The 20855-nt window shown below is 40.6% G+C and overlaps 2 protein-coding genes across 3 annotated transcripts in view; one reads left to right on the forward strand and one right to left on the reverse strand.

Annotated features, from left to right (window-relative positions):
• Positions 1–14311, reverse strand: PUS7L (pseudouridine synthase 7 like). The gene is made up of 8 exons (XM_013196030.3): positions 13286–14311; positions 12154–12313; positions 10385–10580; positions 9026–9124; positions 7443–7524; positions 5673–5950; positions 4094–4147; positions 1–3476 (listed from the first exon to the last, which is right to left on the reverse strand). The coding sequence occupies exons 1-8, from the start codon at positions 13992–13994 to the stop codon at positions 3153–3155; spliced, it is 1902 nt and encodes a 633-aa protein (XP_013051484.3). The 5' UTR covers positions 13995–14311; the 3' UTR covers positions 1–3152.
• IRAK4 (interleukin 1 receptor associated kinase 4) overlaps positions 14308–20855 on the forward strand; it is a 17282-nt gene continuing 10734 nt past the window's right edge. Inside the window, exons 1-7 of one of the 2 annotated variants that reach the window (XM_013199207.3) lie at positions 14308–14529; positions 15062–15207; positions 15542–15739; positions 16518–16678; positions 18083–18147; positions 18470–18584; positions 20587–20696. In XM_013199207.3, the coding sequence (XP_013054661.2) occupies positions 14369–14529; positions 15062–15207; positions 15542–15739; positions 16518–16678; positions 18083–18147; positions 18470–18584; positions 20587–20696 (956 nt within the window). In that variant the 5' untranslated portion in view covers positions 14308–14368. Of the gene's footprint in view, positions 14781–15061; positions 15208–15541; positions 15740–16517; positions 16679–18082; positions 18148–18469; positions 18585–20586; positions 20697–20855 lie in introns of both variants that reach the window. The other variant, XM_066992065.1, reaches the window with a different exon arrangement.

Below are 20855 nucleotides of genomic sequence, written 5' to 3' on the forward strand. Positions count from 1 at the left end.
TTCTGCAAGGTCTGAAAATTTGTACATTCTTATCGAGGATAATACTAGTTGTCAAATTTTTAATGAATTAAAAGTAACAGGATTTCACAGCTTAAGAACATTTGCATTTTTCCTATTCAAATGCCCAATTAATTATCTATAATCTACATTGAAAAAAAATCAACTGGCTATTGAACTTAAAACCCCTTTTGTTAGAAATGGAATCAGAGACCTCTTTTCATGCTTTAAGGCTTATCAGAAAAGGATGTTAGCAATAAAAGTACTTAGAAAAATAAGAGATGACTAAGACCTTTTTTTTTTTTTTTTTAAACTCAGATCAGTGCAGTGATTATCTTCTTTTCTAAGTGCAGGGGCACAGCTGTTTTGCTTATGTAGGTTAGACTTAAATAGCCGAGTATTGCACTCATACAAAACTCCCTGAATTCAACAGTTCACGTACATAATCCTGCAAAATAGCTGCTAAGATTAAGAGAACGAATTAAAGATAAATGCCCACTGAAATAAGCAGGATGTTTACCATACAAACTCTCTAACAGCTAACCTGACTTTTCCCTAGTAGAACACTTATATTATAGGAATTTAACCCATGGACACACATAATTAGCTCTTTCACCTTCAAGTTGCTGAAAGAACGATTTGCTTAAGAAGATTAGCCCTTTGAGTGTTCAATAGAAGTACTGACAAATGAGCCTAAAATGATTATAGAGGAGCTCTGTTAACACCATCTTCTGATCTTTTATTTTTAAATAGCATGCCTTTCAGTCAAAAATGTTTTAATCTGACCTCTTGCATCTTTCCAAATCAAGGATCAACTTTTAATGCTATGTATTCAAATCTCATTGTGAGGAGCTGGTTTCCAAGGCTCTTTTGAGATGCAGAGGAGACAATCACAGTCGTCCAAATGGAACTTCAGTGCTAATTCATTTCTTCTGTTTGTTGTAACTGCATGCAGCATCTTGTCTGCATTGTAGCACTTTCCCAAGTCAGTGGTGACAGGACAACTCTTTCTGAGCTGTGCTGTACCAAAATGATTCAGGTAATAAATAGTTTTTCACAAGACGGGTATTTTTAAGGGCAGGTGGAAGACAGAAGAGGTGATACTGAAAAGCAAAGACAGGAACAAAGCTGTCTCAGATGGGTCGTGGCAGGGAAACGGATTTTTCAATTGGTTTTGCTGCATACCATAAACCTGAGGTATAAAGTAAGCGCCGTAATAGAGCAAGCATTGTAAGTCGCCTTCAGTGGCTCTCTAGCTATTGTTTGCATGACAGTCTATTTTCCCATACGAAAGCTAAAGGTCAAATTTTGAATTACACAGACTTTCAGAGTAATCCTCTTACTTAAGGCTGTGAAATATCTGGATCCGCCACAATTTTACACAAGCACTGAAATCAAGGGAATTATATTTCCATAAAAGTGGCATAAATAAATAGTTTATCAACCTTGGGAGATTTATCTTGCTCAGCTATTACCAACAACTGAAAGACTGATGCCATAAACAGAATTCAACTCATGTTATTAATTCTCAGTAAAAATGGGTAGACTTTTCCCTTTTACTTTTAAGTCATACTGCCATCTACAGCTTGAATAAACACAATACTCTGCTTAGGATAACAGGGTAATTCAGGCTGGAGGGGATCTATGGTCTATAGCCCAAGCACCTCCAAAAAGTGGGGTAGCCTCTCAGACCACCTTGCTCACAGCTTTATTCACTTGGGTCTTGGAAACCTCCTCGGAGACTGCACAGCCTGTCTGGGCAGCCTGTTCCACTGCCTCACCATCCTCAAGGGGAAAAAAGTTTTTATTTTATAACCAGTCCTCTCATTTCAATTTATGTCTATTGTCTCTCCTGCTGCCATGCACCACTGTGAAGCCTGGCTCCACCTTCTTGCTCTCTGACTCTCACAAGGTTCCTGTCGGGATGTTCCTCCAGCATGTCTAGGTCCCCCTGAATGACAGACTCCAGTGTACCAGTTTGTTCCCTTAATCTGGTGTGAGCTGCACCAAACCTGCACCTGCAAACTTGTTAAGGATGACAAAGACATTAAAGAGCACAGGGCCCAGAAGAGTCCCCCGTGATATTCACTCCCATTAGGCTGTAACCCATTAACCATTACTCTCCTAGCCTCTTCCAGACACTTTTTTTTTTTTTTTTATCTGCTTGTTTGTCCACCCATCTAGAACATAATGCCCTAACTTGCTTACAAGAATACTGTGGAACACCATGGCGGAAGCCTTACTAAAGTCAAGGTAAATGACATTCTTCATTGTTCCGTTGTCTACAAACGCACTCATTTTATCACAGTTGATTTTTTTTAATTAAGAATATAAAAGATTTTTTTTTTCTTTTCCCAAGGGATGGTTCCATTAAAAATTCTTTGTCACCATAAGGCTTTACAGAAACACATCGTGCATTCTGTAAACAATAAAACAGGGTTTGGTTTTTATTATAAATACTTTTGCAATTATATTAATTAAACACCTCATCAAGTAATTGAATAAGCACTAACTAAAAAGCTATGTGCCACTTAATCCTGGAATCATTAGCATGAACTTAAGTAGCTGTATTCATCAACTGTCTGACAATGTGCCAGATGACTTGTTACTGTTGATTAAGGACTTGCACCTTTTTAAGACTTGGTGCCTGAATGCAACAACAACACAAGTATTTAGTGAACCTCAGTACAGCAGCTTTTTAGTTAGGTACCTGTAGCCTGCAAACTTGTTACATAATGGCTACTCAGTCTTCCTGAACGCTCAGTATAAACCAGCTTTTATAAAAATGATAATGAAAAAATATACTTTTGTTTGCATTTGTTCCCAGAATGTAACTTTGCAAGTAGGACATCAACAAAAATACGAAATCCGTGCTTGCAGCTCACAGCTTCTTGAAGTTCTGCTAAACCTGTCTGACATGACACACAGCTTTGCATTGTTTATTCCAGTGCATCCAAGGATTTGCATTTTGGGTTTGGAATGTTTTTGGAACTAGGATTTTGGAGTTGTTTCTTTCCCCTACTCAGTATGAATCTCAATCTATTACTTTTTCATGTTTCTGGCTTGAAAGTGGGATTCTCCCTCACTTTCTTGGCATTATACAAAAAATACCACCATTGCTATAATATTCCTGCAATCTTTCATTAATTGGTATCTTAAAAGTCACATTTCATTATTTCTCTCAGACAGACTGTTGCATAACACGAAGGATCAAGGTCAAACGATATATGAAGAGAGAGTTTTGACTCGTTCAGATGGTTGTCTTCATTTTTGATTCCTTCTTCACTGCCTTCTATAAAATATGACAGATTCTGAACATTTTTCAAAATGTGTCTGTAACATCCAGGTATATTCAGTTGTAGTGGAGGCACTCTGAATTTGCAAATCTGCAGCTCATCCTTGGAAAGTCTTTCATGGTACCATTGCCCAACTTTGTTACTGGGATACTTAATACTATGTCCCACCATTGGAAGAACAACCTTCAAGAAAAAAAAAAAGGATTTGAAATAAAGCTCACCAATTTCCCTTTAAAGAAATGTGATTACAATTGTAAATGTGTTTAAACCTTCTGTTCTGGGTCCTGAAATAGCAAAACAGCACCTTTTGCTAAATACAGCTGTGCAGTTACTTGGACGTAATTTAAATGAAAAAGAAAAAATAATAAATATATTACGATTTCTAAAACAAACTAGAAATATACTAACATGAATTTCCATACTTGTTGGGAAAGATAGAGAAATAAAGATATTAAGTTACAGATGTACGACTTCACAGCACTCTGAGCCTTCAAAAATTACATCAACCATTCAAGTGTTTTTTCCAGGCATAGATTGAAAAAAATTTCAAAGCATTTATATCCAACTTCAAAAAAACATTACCATACTGCAAATGACACTGTTCTAATTTCCATTACAAAGTAAATATTTTTTCCTTCCGTTTTTTGAGAGGGTGGAGATTAGTTCACATGTGTTTTCTTTAATGTGCATTCTGGCAAGAAATAAGACTGCACCAGTTAATATATTCCTATTATCTTTAAAACAAAACACTTTAATCAAATAAAGAGATCATCAACTCAGAATGTTTTAGACAGACTTACTTGGTATATAGAATATTTGTTAGCTGACTCTTCTGAAGCGGTGACAACATGAACCTGGAAAGACAGTTGTTAAAAAAAAAAACTTTTAAAAATAACTTAAAAAAAAAAAAAAACTTTTGCAAACTTTAAAGAAAAAGTTTAAAAGTTTGAAAACTTTTAAGCTCTGCATTCTAAGATTATTTGACTACTACAAGGCCAAATAATCTATTCTAGCTATGAAAAATATTACAAATGTTTACTATAATCTGCAATTTTGTGCTACATTGCCAAAAGCAAAAACACTAATTAAAATTTGTTCCGTTGAATAGGAATATACAGTAAACTCAGTAACTTACTACTAAATTTGGTGGCCCTGCTCTTCATTTGATTTGATCTACTTGGTTTATTAACCTTCACTCTCAAAAATATTATTGAAGAAAAATCACAATGGAAACATAAGCCACTCTTTTACAGGGACTAGAAATTACTCAGTTATCTTTCGAGTGCTTTTGCTTTCAGATTTATAAGAATTTCCACCCAAGAAGTGAGATACATTCTGCCCATGCACACCCCTGTTTATTTTCCAGTAAAACATTGCAAAATTCTATGCTTTATGTGATGATCAGGAGAAGGATAACTGCCTCCTTATCCAGTTAAGAAAAAGGTATGTTAACCCTGAAAGAAGGGTTTGACTGTTTCAGAAATGGACTTCAGCATGCCCAAGCCTGTGGCCAGCGTACACTTCAATGCTGGCTTTAACACATCTGCTCACCTGTGGCTCCATGCGGAGCACCAAGGCTGTGCTATGGGCAACCAGAAGCACTCCCTTGCCCTTTACTCTTTTCCCAAGAAGAGTAGTGTGCATTTTTGAACAGCTGCCAACAGTTCAGACTCTTCATCAATTTGTTTTAATTGCTGGAGTAAGAGAAATTTTGCTAAACATGCTTTGACTGTGTAGCTGCAGCATGATTAGCAGTTCAGTCTGAGGCCAACTTGCACCAGGCCTCACATTCAATAACGTACATAAATGGCAAGGTCTGACCTTGAAAGCAAGACTCAGATCTACACTGACTGATAACGTAGGTCCACCCAGAGCCTAATCTGAAGGTTTTCCCCAGCCAGACCCTAAGAAGAGCATCAGATGCCAGGCAGAATAAGTTCTTACATACATCAATTCTGCCATTCTGTCCCTTCTCATTCCTTCAATAAAATGAATAGCCAAAACAGAAAAACTGTTAAAATACGTCTAGTGTATATGCCTCTTTGTGGTAAATCAAAAAGAAATACATCACTTCTTTCCTCTTTATCATGAACAGCAACTGATTTAATAAACATGCCAAAATAAAAGCATTGGATTATTGTCTGACATATGAATGTATGAATGGGCTGCCCAGGGAGGTGGTTGAGTCGCCATCCCTGGAGGTCTTTAAAAGACGTTTAGATGTAGCCCTTAGTGATATGGTTTAGTGCAGGACTTGTTAGTGTTAGGACAGAGGTTGGACTAGATGATCTTGGAGGTCTCTTCCAACCTAGACGATTCTGTAATGTACTCAAGCGCATTAAGCTTATTTTTCACAAGAACTATTTTGTAAAGACTCACCTTGTCATTCAGGGAAAGGCTTTCATCATTTTCCTCAGTGAAGACTAGATCACCTTCAACAACTTTTGATCCATACATCTCCAGCCTATACGATGCTGCTTCGTTCCATATTTTACTGCAATAAGCATGGACATAGAATATGCGCATGGAGTGAGGAATACTGAGCCATCCTCTGGTACAACCTTCATGATTTACACCATAGCGATTTAAAGCACGTAACATCATCTTCTCTCTCACTTTACATTCTGGCAGCATCGTGAGTGTGCCCTTTGCATCCTCTGATACAAACAAAAATAATCATATAAGTAATCACCGATTTTTCAAATACTACCTAGAGGAAAAAAACACACTTAAAAAGATGAAATAATCAAGTAGGAATAAATTATGTCAGTCTAACCCCTTTATGCTGACTTTTACATTATTATTCCCTTTCTTTCAACATGTCATGTCAGACAAATTCCATCTTATATGCCTGTCAACACAGTCCCATGAATTCTATTCTCTGTATTTCACACGTGATAAATCAACTGGCTGTCATTCAGTTATTCAATCTAGTTGCAGTTTCTTAGAAATGTATTTCATTGTTCCAAAAGTTCTTTTTGGATCAGGTAACTGAAAGTAGAAAACAAGCTAGGACAGAACATTTAATCTCGATTTTAAGTCATTTGAAAACGTGTATTTCATAGGGGGTAAAAAAATATGTCTATTTTAAATTTACAAATCACAATGGCCACTAGGAAGTCTAGGCCTCAGCCAAGATGAAATTGTATTTAATCAGATTTGTACTACGTTATATAAATGTCTTATATTTAAAATCTTATGTTTTTACATATTTTTTCCTTCCTAATTTTTCTTACAAAGTGCGATTATCTGAAGGAGCCACTGCATCGCCTTTTCTTTCAGGAAAAGGCAAGCAGCTGTTTTCAGAGTCCGCATCAATGTCTTTCCATGCATCACGCAGCAATGTACAACACAGAATGATTCATCTTATCTCATCTGTGAAATGAAAGGTCTCTGTGTCCCTTGAAGCCACATATTGTAGCTGTCATGTCAACGTACAGTGATAAGCAGGCTAACAGATGTTGAAGATTTGAAGAGATCAAACATTTGCGGTCAAGAGCAACTTAAAATTTTTAGTTTTGGACGGAAAGTTGGCCGGTTGAATGACAGCAACAAATATGACACACAGAGCGTTTTACTCAGCACACTGTTTCTGGCATATGTTGTTGAATTCAGTTCAAGAAAGAAAGAAGGCAGATTAGAGGAATGTGTGAGAAGAAGATACATAATTAAAAAGACATAAAACCAGAGCCCAAAGGTGCAAGAACCCAGGAGCTAAGATTATTACAGAAATTTCATAAAATTAGATGCCCAAATGTGGTAAATGCTGAATGTCAGCTGGGTGCCTCATTCTGCATTCTTCCTTTTAAATTAGAGAGGAAAAAGCTGTATTCCAAAAGCTAACAGACTGAAGGAGGCCAAAACTGCTTTGAGAATAATACTGTAGTCTTTTCCAGCATTATGCTATATGCCATTTATTTCTGCACCCTCTTGCACCTGAAATACATTAGTTTTCCATTATTTTGCACATTTAGGGCCTGATCTTCATCTCATTATTAAAAACACGTGCAGTTCTAATGAGTTCCATGGAATATGTAATAAGTGACATAAAGCAACAGCAAAATAAAAAGTCTCCCTCTGTGCAGCAACGCTTTATTCCCTCGCAATACCTATGCTGAACTGATAAATAGACAATTTAACTGGACTTACCAGTCTGAAGAAAGTACCTTTTTGCCTTGTTCACAGGGTCATCAGTATCTTCGGGCGTGAAGAATAATTTCACAGCTTCCACCTTTAAAGAACAATATTAATAATTTATATTTTCTGCACGTAAAAATAATTATTTGTCAACTAAACAGACAATCATGCACCCGAATCTGTGCTGACAGATTTGCAACCTCTCAAAATCATTTCAGTGCTGTAACGTCTACACGAAACACTCCCTTTCACAGAAGACACCATGAACAGCACAGCCACCAGTGTGGCTATGTTATTCTCAGATTTAGGAAAGGTTCTGGTCGCAAAGAAGGCATGAGATTGCTTTCAAAGATCTACGAGAAATGTCTTCTTGGACATCCAGTTAGAACTCCTCCTCTGCATTGTAACACCATCATTCTATCCTGAGCAGGAAAGTTCCTTCCTTTTCTTTCCCTCCAGCATGACACATGTAACACTTAAGCTGAGCGCTTTCTGTAGTCTCACACAGAGGGGCAACAATCCTTTCTTTTAATACTGAACTGATACTGTGACAGGGAAAATACTACGTCACAGAATCACTGGTGGAGCCACACAGTTTGCACTACCACCTCTATCAGCCTGTGACTCTCGCTGTTCATCTCTTTTATCGACGTTTTGTAGTCTTCCTCTGTATTGGGACTGTGTAAACATATACTGGCACATTTTTAACACAAATGCATGTTTCAAATTAAAAAGTAACTGAGTTAAGACTAGAGGTTTATATCATTACTCTGCGGGGACTGACACATTGTGTCAACTGTTAACATATCAGAATTCAAAATGTCAGATACATCAACAGCTACTTCTATGGTCTGCCCTCAAATTCTTTCTCAGAATCAAAACAAGATTAGAGGAAAAGGATACTCAAGTATTCATTTATTTTGTAGAGTTTGATTCTGTCTTAAACCTGTGCCAAATACTATGCTAGATGCATTGAAAAGTATATGACTCTTATCTTAAGAGTTATTACTTAAGAAATAAGTTCTCCTTAGCTTACACGGGAACATTTGCTCAGAACTAAGATTTTGGGACAGTAGCCAAGGAATAATGGAAAGCAGCAATCTCTTTTATACAGCAGATTAATTACTGTGGCATTGAAAAAGCAAATTCTTTTGTACGATCCTATGCAGTACCTTGTGACATTTGCAAAAAGAATGGAGACCCCCATGAGGATAAAGAGGCTACAGGTTAAGAGGACCATGAATAAGCATTGTATAAAGATTGCTTCATTTTAGTGTTCAAATGTTGTATGGAATGCAGCCGCTTCCCTGAGAAGCGGCACGATGAGGATACCATTCCCATCGCAGACAGAAGAATCACTTCCTGAGCTACCTGCAGCTGCACCTACTGCTTCAAACAGATTTTCTTGATTCAGTATGAAAATCTTCACGCTTGCGTTGTTGTCAGAACTAATCTGGCAATTACTTCCAGCACACAGAGGGGTTTATCTCAGAAATGAAATTGCTCCCTGGGAAGGTCAGCCCCAGCACCAGACATTGCAACAGTAATGTAAAATGAACTTGACAGTAACTACTTAAATTACAAAATGAAAATACCATTTTTTCATTCAGTAGAGCCAATCCTATTTGATCTGTCTGAACATTTTGTCCCTGGCCAAATCGCTGAGGTCCATAGTAATTCACAAAACCTTTTGTCTAGAATTAGAAAGAATAAATATGTGAAGAACATCAAAACACCAGGTACTATTAGTGAGACTAAGCATACAACACATACATAGATCTGTATTTATATCCAAAATATACACACTGTTTTTTTAATCTGAAAAAATACAAAACAAAATTATGACTCATTATTTTAGCAACTGATTTAGAAAGGTCTAAAAGGACAATCAAGTTCTGTTCTCTTTATATTCAAAACATAAAACCGTAGGTAAGTGAAACAAAATCTTTTATACGTAATTATTGTAAATACTACTTCAGTTCAAATCAAAGAGAGTTCTTTCTATGTGCCGAATTATGAAATCTCTATTGAAGCAAATGCAGTACAGCAAAAGTAATGAATGGTACAAACCATTGGACATTTTTTCTTTAAAATGCTCTTTTTCACATGAGATTGTTTATATGATTATTACAACAGTAAAGGCCAAGAGTAAAAAAGTAAGGTGTAGAAGAGAGAAAGGCATTAAAGCACCAGTTGGTCGTAGGTTTTTTTTTTCAGTAATAAAATACATTTCCAAAATTTTTACACGTCATGTATTTGGCTTTTGCACACTGGATAGCTTTCATTTAAGTCTTTATTCCTGGATTAATCTTCTTAAAGTAATTTGTATTCTAGCCATTACTTAGAAAGCAAGGGTAATTACTGCTGTGCAAAACATCTCAACTTTTTCCTTTCCACCATTCTCTTCTACTTTTCTCAGTGACTTAAGATAGGACCTGAAAAAAACCCTCATCATCAGACAAGGGATAACAGCAATCAAAATCCACTCAATTTCAGAGGATCTTTGTCTGCTGCAAACATTTCACACGTGTTTATGTCATCAAAGTATACATTTTTTCACCCAAGCCAACCACGCGTTTTCTTCACATGACCAAAAAAGGCAAGCAGTTGACATGTATAACTATATTCTTTTACCCTATCAACTGCCACTGTGAAACACATCACTTTGGTTGACAGCTCACCTATCGATACTCATTTGCTACCAATTTGCCTTCCCATCTGTCTTGCTGCACCATGTTGGGTTCTGAAGCCTGCAACACAGAATGAATTCACTTATGGGCCCCCTTCAGACGGCATCTTTGTTCCAAGAGTAATGCAGGAAGGCCATAAAACAGCAAAGACATCAAAAAAGGGAAATGTCACCATTGTTCTGCCATTACAAACATTTTTTAAACGCAATTTGTTTTACAGCACAGAATTACAACCCCTTATTGGCAGCTGTGCAGCTTTTTTACCTTAATATTTTCCATTGCTTCAGATATTCTCTCTTTCAAATCTGCAGGGGAGTCATGACTGTGGAGTTTGAGATCTCTCACAATTATATCAAAGTGATTGCCCTTCAGCTGACCAAGCCTAAGGTGCTGGGATGCTGAATGTATGTTGTGTATTTTCATGCCTTTTTTTTCCATTTTGCTTCCAATTTCTTTCAACCTGCATAAATAATTGGGAGAAATTATAAGCTGTCCGCTGTAAATGCTATTGAACTTGCAATAAATGTCTTCTTTACCTTACACTAGAATTAAAAAGGCTTAAGAATTCAAAAGAGATTTAAAAAAGATTACTATGAGAAAAAAAAAAAAGAAAAAAAACAAACGCAGAGACAGCAATCTTAAAATTCAGCTGCAATCTATAAACACTTCTAAAACGTTTGCTTCAGTTGCATTTATGTTTTGTAGCTTGATGGGAAGTAATGTCTGCCACTCTATTGGTCTCCAAAACACAATTTGCTCTTTCTTGGTCAGCCTTAACAAAAACAAACTCAGAGCACTGATTTTCTCTGGGTATGCTTGCACATGCTTGTAATTGAAAACATAGCTGACAGTTCAGCTATCTGCCCTTTAAAGCATCTGCTCAATCTCTTTGTTCTTATGTGTATGAAATAGCCATTCAAATCAAGGGAAATTTCAGCTTACTTTCTAAGCAATATTTTAACAATTTCATAAATTATTTCCTGATATAGAAGAGGCTTGGAAGCATTTAACTATTGTGCTTAATCATTTATACATTAAGACAAGTTTTGCCTATTCTCTTGAACAAATGGCCTTATAGCCCGGTTTGCAGTGGAATTTTACTATTATTATTCATTTATGTTAGTTTCAAACCCTAAAAACATAAATTCTACTTCCCTTTATTTGGAAAGTGTTCTTTTTCACTAAGACTTAAAAACCATTAGAAAGTTAAAGCTGAGGAAGAAATAAGTTAAGGTTTTTACACTGGGAATTTTTTACTGCAGTTACTACTGCAGAACCTAAAGTATATTTTTTACCCACTGAGTTTTGTCTAAGAGTAACGAAAATGAGGAATTGAATGGCATGCCTTGTATTATTGTCACGTTATTCAGGATGTATGCTCCACCTCCACGCTTGCTGGCATCTTTACTTAGTCTCATGTTTCTATACCGAGCAATGTAAGAGAAGTTGATATTCGGCACTCTAAAAGAACATCTGTCCAAAGTATAATTGCAGTGATCTAGTTTATTTTTTCTAAATCTGTATATGGCTCTTAAGTTGTCTGTGGACCACAAGATAAAACTTTGATAGCATGTTGGAAAACTGTTCCGGGCAGTAGATGGTATTCAAGAAACTGTGAAGGGGATCACATGAGCATGAACTGGAAGGATAATGTCCCAGATGATATAGTATACTCATATCATTAAAACAAACAACAAAGGGAAGACTTTTCTTTAAATTCCCCACACTGAGGGACTTCAATTTTACGCTGTATATATCCTAAAGCCACAAAATATTAAAGCCGTTGCCACTGTGCTCTGATACAGGAGGGGAAGACACAGCAGTAGAATGACAGAATGGTTCGGGTTGGAAGGGACCTTAAAGGCCCTCGGGTTCCAACCCCTGTCACGGGCAGGGATGCCACCCAGTAGACCAGGTTGCTTAATGAACATTTAAGTATCAACATGGTGCAATCTACTGATTAACATATTAAAATTGTTTAATATTAACACATTAAACATGTCTTAAACTTAATATACCCAGATTTTTAGTACCTCTCAGGAGTAACCTTCTTCACAACCATAGGTTGGTAAGTAATAGCCTTCTTGTCTTTGATGCCAGTGTAACTGAAGTCTGAAGGAAGAACTCCAAGTTCAGCAGCCAAGATGCCAATTGCTTCCAGTGTTTCTAGGTTTTCTTTCTGAAGGGTGAAAGCTGAAACAATCATCTCAGAATTATTAGGAATTTGATCCAAATCATACAGGTGCTCTTCCAGAGCAGGTTCTTCCCTTCAAACTATGACAGCATGGAAACTACAAAGAAACAGTGCTCCCACTGTTTCCTCTCCCACCCCACAAAATTAAAGGAAATGGGACTTTTTCCAGTATTGAAAGGGAAGAATAAAGATGCATTAAACAAAAATAAGTACAATCTCCCGCTGGCTTTAAGAGCAGTACCTGACAAAACGCAACACAATTCAAATAACATGATTTATTCTTAGAAACACTTGGGATATCAGAAAACAACTGCTTTAAGAAATGAGATCATAAATCAAATCTGACCTTCCTAAACTGTCCAACATGAAAACGCATCTTTTCAAAACCCTCAATTACTTTCAAGGGAGAACTAACGCACAGGGAGCAACAGAGAATTAGAGGTACAAGCAAAAGACCCGTAAGCATTAACGGTGAACAGTGTATGTAAGTCGTTGTAGGAACTTGATTCATCCATCTCAGGTCTATTTTTCAGTGATGGAACTACATTACATTTGGAACGATTTATTTCAGGACAAGCAATGGGTACATCAGGCCTATGTATCATACTAAAATGATTCTGAGGGTCAGTATTAGTAAAGAACACCATAATACAGAATCACAGAATCATCTAGGTTGGAAGAGACCTCCAAGATCACCTAGTGTTAGGTCAGAGGTTGGACTAACAAGTCCTCCACTAAACCATATCACTAAGCTCCACATCTACACGTCTCTTAAAGACCTCCAGGGATGGTGACTGAACCACCTCCCTGGGCAGCCCCTTCCAATGCCTAACAACCCTTTCGGTAAAGAAGTTCTTCCTAATATCCAACCTAAACCTCCCCTGGCGCAACTTTAGCCCGTTCCCCCTCATCCTGTCACCAGGCACGTGGGAGAACAGACCTAACACTTTTACTAAAAATGCAATATTTACCTGTGTAAAGTTCTTGCTTTTCAAGGGAGCCCTCAGCACACCTTTTCCTGGACCCTCTCCCTCGGAACCGTACCGTTATCGCCATGTTCGCCTGCTGATCGCCGTGCGCCACGGCGAAAGTTTTCGTTTCCAGGAGCTTCCCGAACCTCCTGCTGACCAGGTGGTGCACCGCCTTCCTGTGCTCCTTGTCCCCGTCGGGCTCGAAGGAGAACGTGGAGTTCTCCACCTTGGCGTCCAGAAACCTGAAGAACCCGCTCGCCTCCCGCTCGCTGACCAGCTGCCGCAGCTCCCGGTAGCCATCGTCGCCTCTCACCACCACCTCCCGGCCCCTGGTGGCCGTGGCGAGGAAGGGGAACCGCTGCCGCACGGCGCTGTGCACCCCTGCCCGCTCCGCCTTGCCGCCGAGGCTCCCCAGGCTCAGCTCCCCGCCGCCCCACGCCTCCCTCAGCGCCCGGGCGAAGCGGGCCAGCCGCTCGCTCGCCTCCTCGCCCAGGCAGCTCGCCACCGGGTCGCCGGGCGGCTCGGGGACCGCCGCAGCGGGCTGCTGCCCGCCGGGGGACGGGGCTCTGAGGGGAGCCGGCTCCGCCCGCGGCTCCTTGGGGCCGCGCTGGGGCAGCGGCAGCTCCGTCACCACGAAGTCGCCGGGGCAGCCCTTGAGGGTGCCGCGGAAGCCGCTGTGAGGGGCGGCGTAGCCGAAGGAAGGCAGCATGGCCCCCGCGGGGCGAGAACGCCCCCAAGTTAAAAATTAAAACTCAAAATCGAGTTAAAAATCGACTTAAAACTAAAATATACAAGTAAAATTTAAATAAAAATGGAAATAAAGACGGCCCCCCGCACGCGGTTCCGCCTCAAAGATGGCGCCAGGGGGCGCCGCGGGGAGGGGCGCGGGAGAGCCGTGGGGGAGCCATGAGGGCGCTACCAACTCCCTCCACCGAGGGGGGGAAGCGCTCAAAGGGTGCTCCCCCCTCTATTCCCCCTCCCGGTGGTGCGCCCCGAGAGGGCGGAGCGGAGCGCCCTTCCGCCAGGCCCTGCCCTCTTAAAGGGGAACTGCGGCTGGGGCGCGGTGGGCCCCGTGGCGGCGGGATGAGCGGGGCGGTGGGCGCCGCCACCCCGGTGCGCCGCCTGCCCTACGGGCTGCTGCAGCGCCTGGCCGCCTACATCGACCCGCAGGACGGCTGGAGGAGGCTGGCCGCCGACATCGTCGGCCCCTCGGGGGAGAGCAGATACACCCAGCTGCACATAAGGTCCCGGGGTTAACGGGAAGTCCCGCGTCCTGCAGCGCGACCCCGTTTTTGGGGTGTTTAGCACCAATGCCGGGGGGTCGCGTTGCGCTGCTTCTGGTTGCGCCTGCGAGTGCTCGGGAGGCCGCCCCGCGGGGCTGCTGCCAGCCCGGTTCCTCTTCCTTCCTCCCCGCTCGCCTTCCCAGGCAGGCGACGGCCCAGCAAAACCGACAAAAATCGGAATAAACCAGAGCCACGGACCCATAAAACGTACCGTATGTCCCCAACAAAACGTTGAAGCTACGTGCATTAGACCCGAATTTGAACTTCCCTACTATTTTTCACGTCTCCAAGTGCTTCGCGCGTATCGTTACCTTCTCATTTTGAAGGCGTCCTCGCCTTCGCCATGACCCTCTCCTCCTCAGGACCCTCTCCTCCTCAGGACCCTCTCCTCCTCACGACCCTCTCCTCCTCACGACCCTCTCCTCCTCATGACCCTCTCCTCCTGGTTCCCCGCGGCGCCCTTCTGAAAGCCGCTTTCCGTTTATGGTTGCAGGAGGTTGGAGGCGTTCGTGCAAATGGGGAAGAGCCCCACGTGTGAGCTGCTCTACGACTGGGGGACCACGAACTGCACGGTCGGGGAGCTGGTGGAGCTGCTGGTCAGGAATCAGTTCCTGGCAGCGGCAAGCCTTCTGCTTCCAGGTAACCGCCGCCCGCCTGCGCTCCGGGCTGTGTTAGCAGCGCCCCGAGATGCTAAGAAGCCTCACAGCAACCTGAAGGTCGGAAAGGTTTATGTGAAAATAACCAGAAGTGGATATCTTTTTCATTATTTATGATACAAGTTTTATAGAATTGATTTAGTGTGTTTCAAGTCTAACTTAAAGCCTTACAGTACACACATGCTAGAAGAATATGATCTTTTCACAGAGCTTACATTTTGCACAATCTAAGTTAATAATGGCATCATTTTATTTGTTTGTATGTATTTTTTTTTATCCCTAATATAGTTAACACTTTCTCTAAATTCCGTTTTCAGAAGCTGTAAAGGAGGCACAAGAAGTTACGTTGCCTCTTTCTTCGCAGGAAACTTTGCCTATACATGAGAAACATCTGCCTATACAGGAAAAAGAAGTGGCATCTGTAAAGCCTAGTCTACCTGAGAATACAGAGGAGCAACCTTCAACTGCTTCCTACTTAAGTCAAGCAAACAACAGCTCACAGTCTAGTAACACGGGTAGGTGCTTAGTTTGCAAAACTTAAGTACAGTCTGTTTTGCTGATTTGTCCTTCACCTATATGAAGTAAATCTTGGGAACATATTGGAGTAATGACTATACTCCTATCTCCTTGCTTCTATTTTTGCTCTGCATGACTCTGAATGCAGCTTGTGGTAATAAGATGTCAGAATATGAGATGCACCCTGCAATTAGTGTGGCTACTGTAATGGAAAACTTAATTATTAATTGAGTTGCAATTTGTTTAGTGCTACACATAAACCTGTTGCCCTCTTTCAATGCTGTTTAGCACCTTGTGCTTTAGAGCTGGATCTTAAGTATCAGAAATACCTGAGAAGGTTGGAGAAAAGATGACTAAAGAAAGTATTCTAGGAAATATATGATTGGTCTGTTCCTTCCTGAAATACCACTTTTTGGGCTGCTGCCAGAAACATGATATGAGATAGAGATACATATATTTACATTTAACACAGTTCGTGTACTCTCTGTGATCTGCTGCACATTTTCTCTTACCTGTATTAGGAGTGTTAATAAAAAAAAAAATACAGTCAGAAGACTGCTACAGTACTAGTTCTGAACAAAGTTATGCATAGCCAGTTATATATATATTTATCTGCATTGATTTTTTGCAGATTTTTTTTAAATTTATTTCATTGCATCAGAAAGTAGGGCTCTGTTATGTCAGGATTTGTGTTGTAGCAAATAGAGAATCAATTCAATACGCTTGTCCCAGAAGCAAGAATGCATTTCTGTGCTAAATGGCATATATCTCTTCTAGATTTCCACAATTTTTGGTTTCATGACTTGGAAAGTATTACAAATAATTTCGATGCACGACCAGAATCAGCTGGAGGTAATAAGCTGGGAGAAGGTGGCTTTGGCGTGGTGTTCAAAGGCTACATCAATGGCAGAAACGTGGCTGTCAAGAAACTTGCTGCTGTGAGTTATCTTCAACATCTTTCCTGAAAAATGACCGTACAGTGTAGTCTTGTATGTCTGTGGAAGGCGTTGAATGATAGGTTTCAAAAAGCATCCCCACATTAAACATCAGTTGCGTTGAGAACCTTATCCTGTAGTGCTATGCGAGGTGCAAGCTGTCACCGTCAGCAGAGGTGAAGTCTTGCCTATCAGTAGTTCTTACAGTGGCTCGGACAGTTGTCGGGATGAGCAAGGTGCTCCCTCATTTCCCCTTTTGCACGCAAGAAGTAGCAGAAGGGAAGGGGCGCAAGCGAGGTTTCCCTTCTAGTTCCTATGGCACAGTCAGGTGGGAGACTCACAAGCTAAATAAACTCAATAGGTATTGCTGTATAATTTCGGTCTTTGTAATAAATGTTTTGTGTGAATAATTAATTATGTAACTAGTAAGTGCTTTTAGTAGGAAACTGCAGTGAAATAAAATGTACAAGTAGGAGAATCCAGTGAGGTAAAACTCACAAATACACGCTGGGTGGAGAACGAATTGAGAGCAGCCCTGAGGAGAAGGACTTGGGCATGTTGGTTGGTGGAAACAGTGTGACCTGGCACTGTGTGCTTGCAGCCCAGAAAGCCAACCGTGTCCTGGGCTGCATCAAAAGAACATGGCCAGCAGGGCGAGGGATGTGACTGACCCCCTGAGCTCTGGTGAAACCCCACCTGGAGCACTGCGTTTAGCTCTGGGGCCCCCAGCATAAGAAGGACATGGAGCTATTAAAACAAATCCAGAGGAGGGCCACGAGGAGGCTGAGGGAGCTGGGGTTGTTCAGGCCAGAGAAGAGAAGGCCCAGGGACCTTACAAGGGCCCCCTTTAGGTACTAAAAGGCCAACAGGAAAGCAGGAGTGGGATTGTCAGGGGGGTAGTGACAGGACAAGAGGTAACGGCTTTAAACTAAAGGAGGGTAGATTTAGATTAGATATAAGGAATAAATTATTTGCTATGAGGGTGGTGAGGCCCTGTCACAGGTTGCCCAGAGCAGCTGTGGATGCCCCATCTCTGAAGGTGCTCAAGGCCAGGCTGGATGGGGCTTTGGGCAACCTGGGCTGGTGGGAGGTGTCCCTGCCCATGGCAGGGGGGTGGAACTGGGTGGGCTTTTGAGGTTCCTTCCAACCCAAACCATTCTGTGCTAGGTTGGTGACTGTGCTGAAACTAGATTAATTGCCCCAGTAACATCATGTTACATGATATTAAAGATCATGTTCTGATACTTTTTTTGTTTGTTTTTTGAATTCATCAAAAAAATACAGGTAACAGTTGAGTAGGTGTTATGTGTAAATAATTAGAAGAAAGGCCTACAATTCAATTGGTTTGTGAGCAATCATGGATTTTAATATGTACAGAAATATTAATGTCAAATACTTTCTTTGCAGATGGTTGATATTAGTGCTCAGGATTTGAAACAGCAATTTGATCAAGAAATAGAAATGATGGCAAAGTAAGTACCAGATCATAAATGTAAGTACAAGGTTTTAAATGTCATTATAACCTTTCCTGGGTATCTGAGTTGCTAGATAACACTTTAGCTAGCATTGTCCCTTATTTTTGTCTTATCCTCAAAATTTACTTTATGCTGCTAAACTTCATATACAGCATGACTGTATTTGGTTCACATCAAAGCACTGCTGCAGAAACAGGGCTGGTTTCTATGTGCAGTAGGGCTGGAATGTGGCATGGGGCAGCAAGTTCCCTCTGCCTTGCTTTTTCACAAATGTTAGGCATTTGGCAGAACATATCTGAATAGAATTTTGTTGCCACAGGTGTCAGCATGAGAATCTAGTGGAATTGCTTGGTTTCTCGAGTGATGGTGCTCAGCCCTGCCTGGTGTATGAGTACATGCCCAATGGTTCATTGCTTGACAGACTTGCTTGTCTGGTAAGTAAAATCTTTTCTAGCTTCCAGCTGCCTTACTTTGTTGAAGTGGGGCTATTTCTGAAATACCTTTGAAACAGTAGCAAACCGTAGTGGCCAAACAGTATTTTACTACTTGCTCCTGTGTTCTAGAAGTAAGACGCACATGATAAGAAGTACTCTTCCAATAATGTTATATACAGATATTTTAGACCCAATGTTAATTAGTCAAAGCAGATAACGATATAATGTGATGTACCAGTACCCTGAAGTCCAGGGAAGCTTGGACTTGCTGTGCCTTTGTGGAGTGGAGCAGAGGGTGATGCAGCTCCTGCTTCTGACAATGGCTTGTTCTCTGCTAGTCCCTGAGATTCTGTGTTGTAAAACTGCCCTTGTGATAGCAGCTGTAACATGATATTCCTAGTCTGTGTATCTCTTTATGAAATGCCTAAGCAAATGGGGTATACTTCTTTTTAATTATTATTTTGTGTAGTGCTTTCATCTGATTTAATCAAATGACGTATCTTCTAGCCTTGGCCTTTAATAACACATAAGTTGGTTTGTTTTTGATAAAGGCAACTTTGTGTATGAGGGAGAAACCAGCCCTTGTTAAGAGTGATAAAAATGGTAAACCAGATTTAACCTGCTAGGTGTGTCCACAGTAATTTAACAGTATAAAACCTGCTTTATACTAAGCAGGTGCAACTTCTGAGGTTGTCATCTGTTCAACATTTTAAAATGGTGTTTCTTCAACACCTGATGTCCCCACACCCCAAAAATGTAGCTTTGCTTTTTTTTTCGCTGATCTTCCTGTTGTACTGGCTCAAACATTTGGTAGTTGGATGGAGAGCTGCACTGGTGTACTGATCAAGCTGAAGTCTGTGAATGAAATCTTTAATTTTCAGCTGGAGACATTTTCTCTGCAAGGCTCCACCTTTGCCCCATCAGGAAGGAATTGTGTTAGGATGAGAATAAGCAGCAGTGGATGGGGAAAGGCCTGGATGTGTGTGGTAGCACTGCTGGCTCAGGCTGGTTTGTTTGATTTGCTCAGATACCTACATGCATGCAGGTTTTTTGTTTTTGCTTTCCAACTGAGTCACCGTAGAAGACAAGTTAAGTTTTGCTTAAGACATTGCTAGTTTATTTGTAGAAATGACTGTCCTTGACAGAGATGAACATTTCGTATACATGTAACTTTGGCCATTATCAACAAGTGAGCTGAGAAGAATAGTGGTAATTGAAAGCTAAAGTAGGAAATACTGAGTCCTTTACAAGGGAAAGACAAATTTACAATATAAATTCAGAAAGAGTCCTCATCTGATAAAGTCCAGTAGGTGAGGAATGCATATACTGAATGTGTGCTCATGCTGATAAAGCAGGATTCATTGTGAATTCACTGGCTTTGTTTGGGGCATAAATTCTTGTTATGTCATCTGCTTCTTGTCTCGGCTTTGAGGAGCAGGTAAGGGAGGTGGTGGAGTGAAAAAATACTCTAATCCTCCTCCCTTGGCCACTGACAAGATTAAAAAGTGCTTTTGAAATGCACTTTGAAAGGTGTCTTCACTTCCAACGCCTAGTTATTAGCGTGGATTGAGCTAAACTCTTGGAAGACTTCTCACTAGTAGTACAAAAATGTTGATTGCTTGGAATGATTGGCTTTGACTTAAAAGGCACTGGTATTGGTGCTGTTACAAAGAGCAAGGTGCAGTAGATACTGGTAGTTCTTTGCAATGTAGCTTGTCATACAGGGTCAGCATCAAATATTATTGAGAACACCTGCTGCAAAACAGTAAATTAATCTGATGTGAAGTGTGGGGAAGAGAGCTAAATGTGACTCTGTCAAGGTAAATTAAGAAATCTATACCACTAGTCTTTTAAATGATTTACTTGAAAGTCACAAAATATAGCAAGCGATTGTTGTTTTGGATTGTGGTTTTTTGTTTGTTTTGTATTATGTAGACATTTTGTATCTATGTGTATAATAGATTTTCATGTTTGTACTTCCCTTTTTCCCTTCTTATTCAAGGATGACAGTCCACCAATTTCTTGGGATACGAGATGTAAAATTGCTCAAGGTACAGCAAATGGCATCAACTTTTTGCATGACAATAATCATATTCACAGAGACATTAAAAGGTAAAAGCTGCTGACTATCACTGTCTGTTTTTTCTTTGTTGTACCCTGTTCAAGTTTGTTAGAGGGAACAGACTGAAAGAATCATTGCTTCACTCAAGGGCACAATCTTTTCTGCAAGTGCCATCCATCACCATAATCTTGTCTGTGCCGCAAGGACAT

This window comes from Anser cygnoides, chromosome 1 (genome assembly GCF_040182565.1).
Source record: "Anser cygnoides isolate HZ-2024a breed goose chromosome 1, Taihu_goose_T2T_genome, whole genome shotgun sequence".
Taxonomy (NCBI): domain Eukaryota; kingdom Metazoa; phylum Chordata; class Aves; order Anseriformes; family Anatidae; genus Anser; species Anser cygnoides.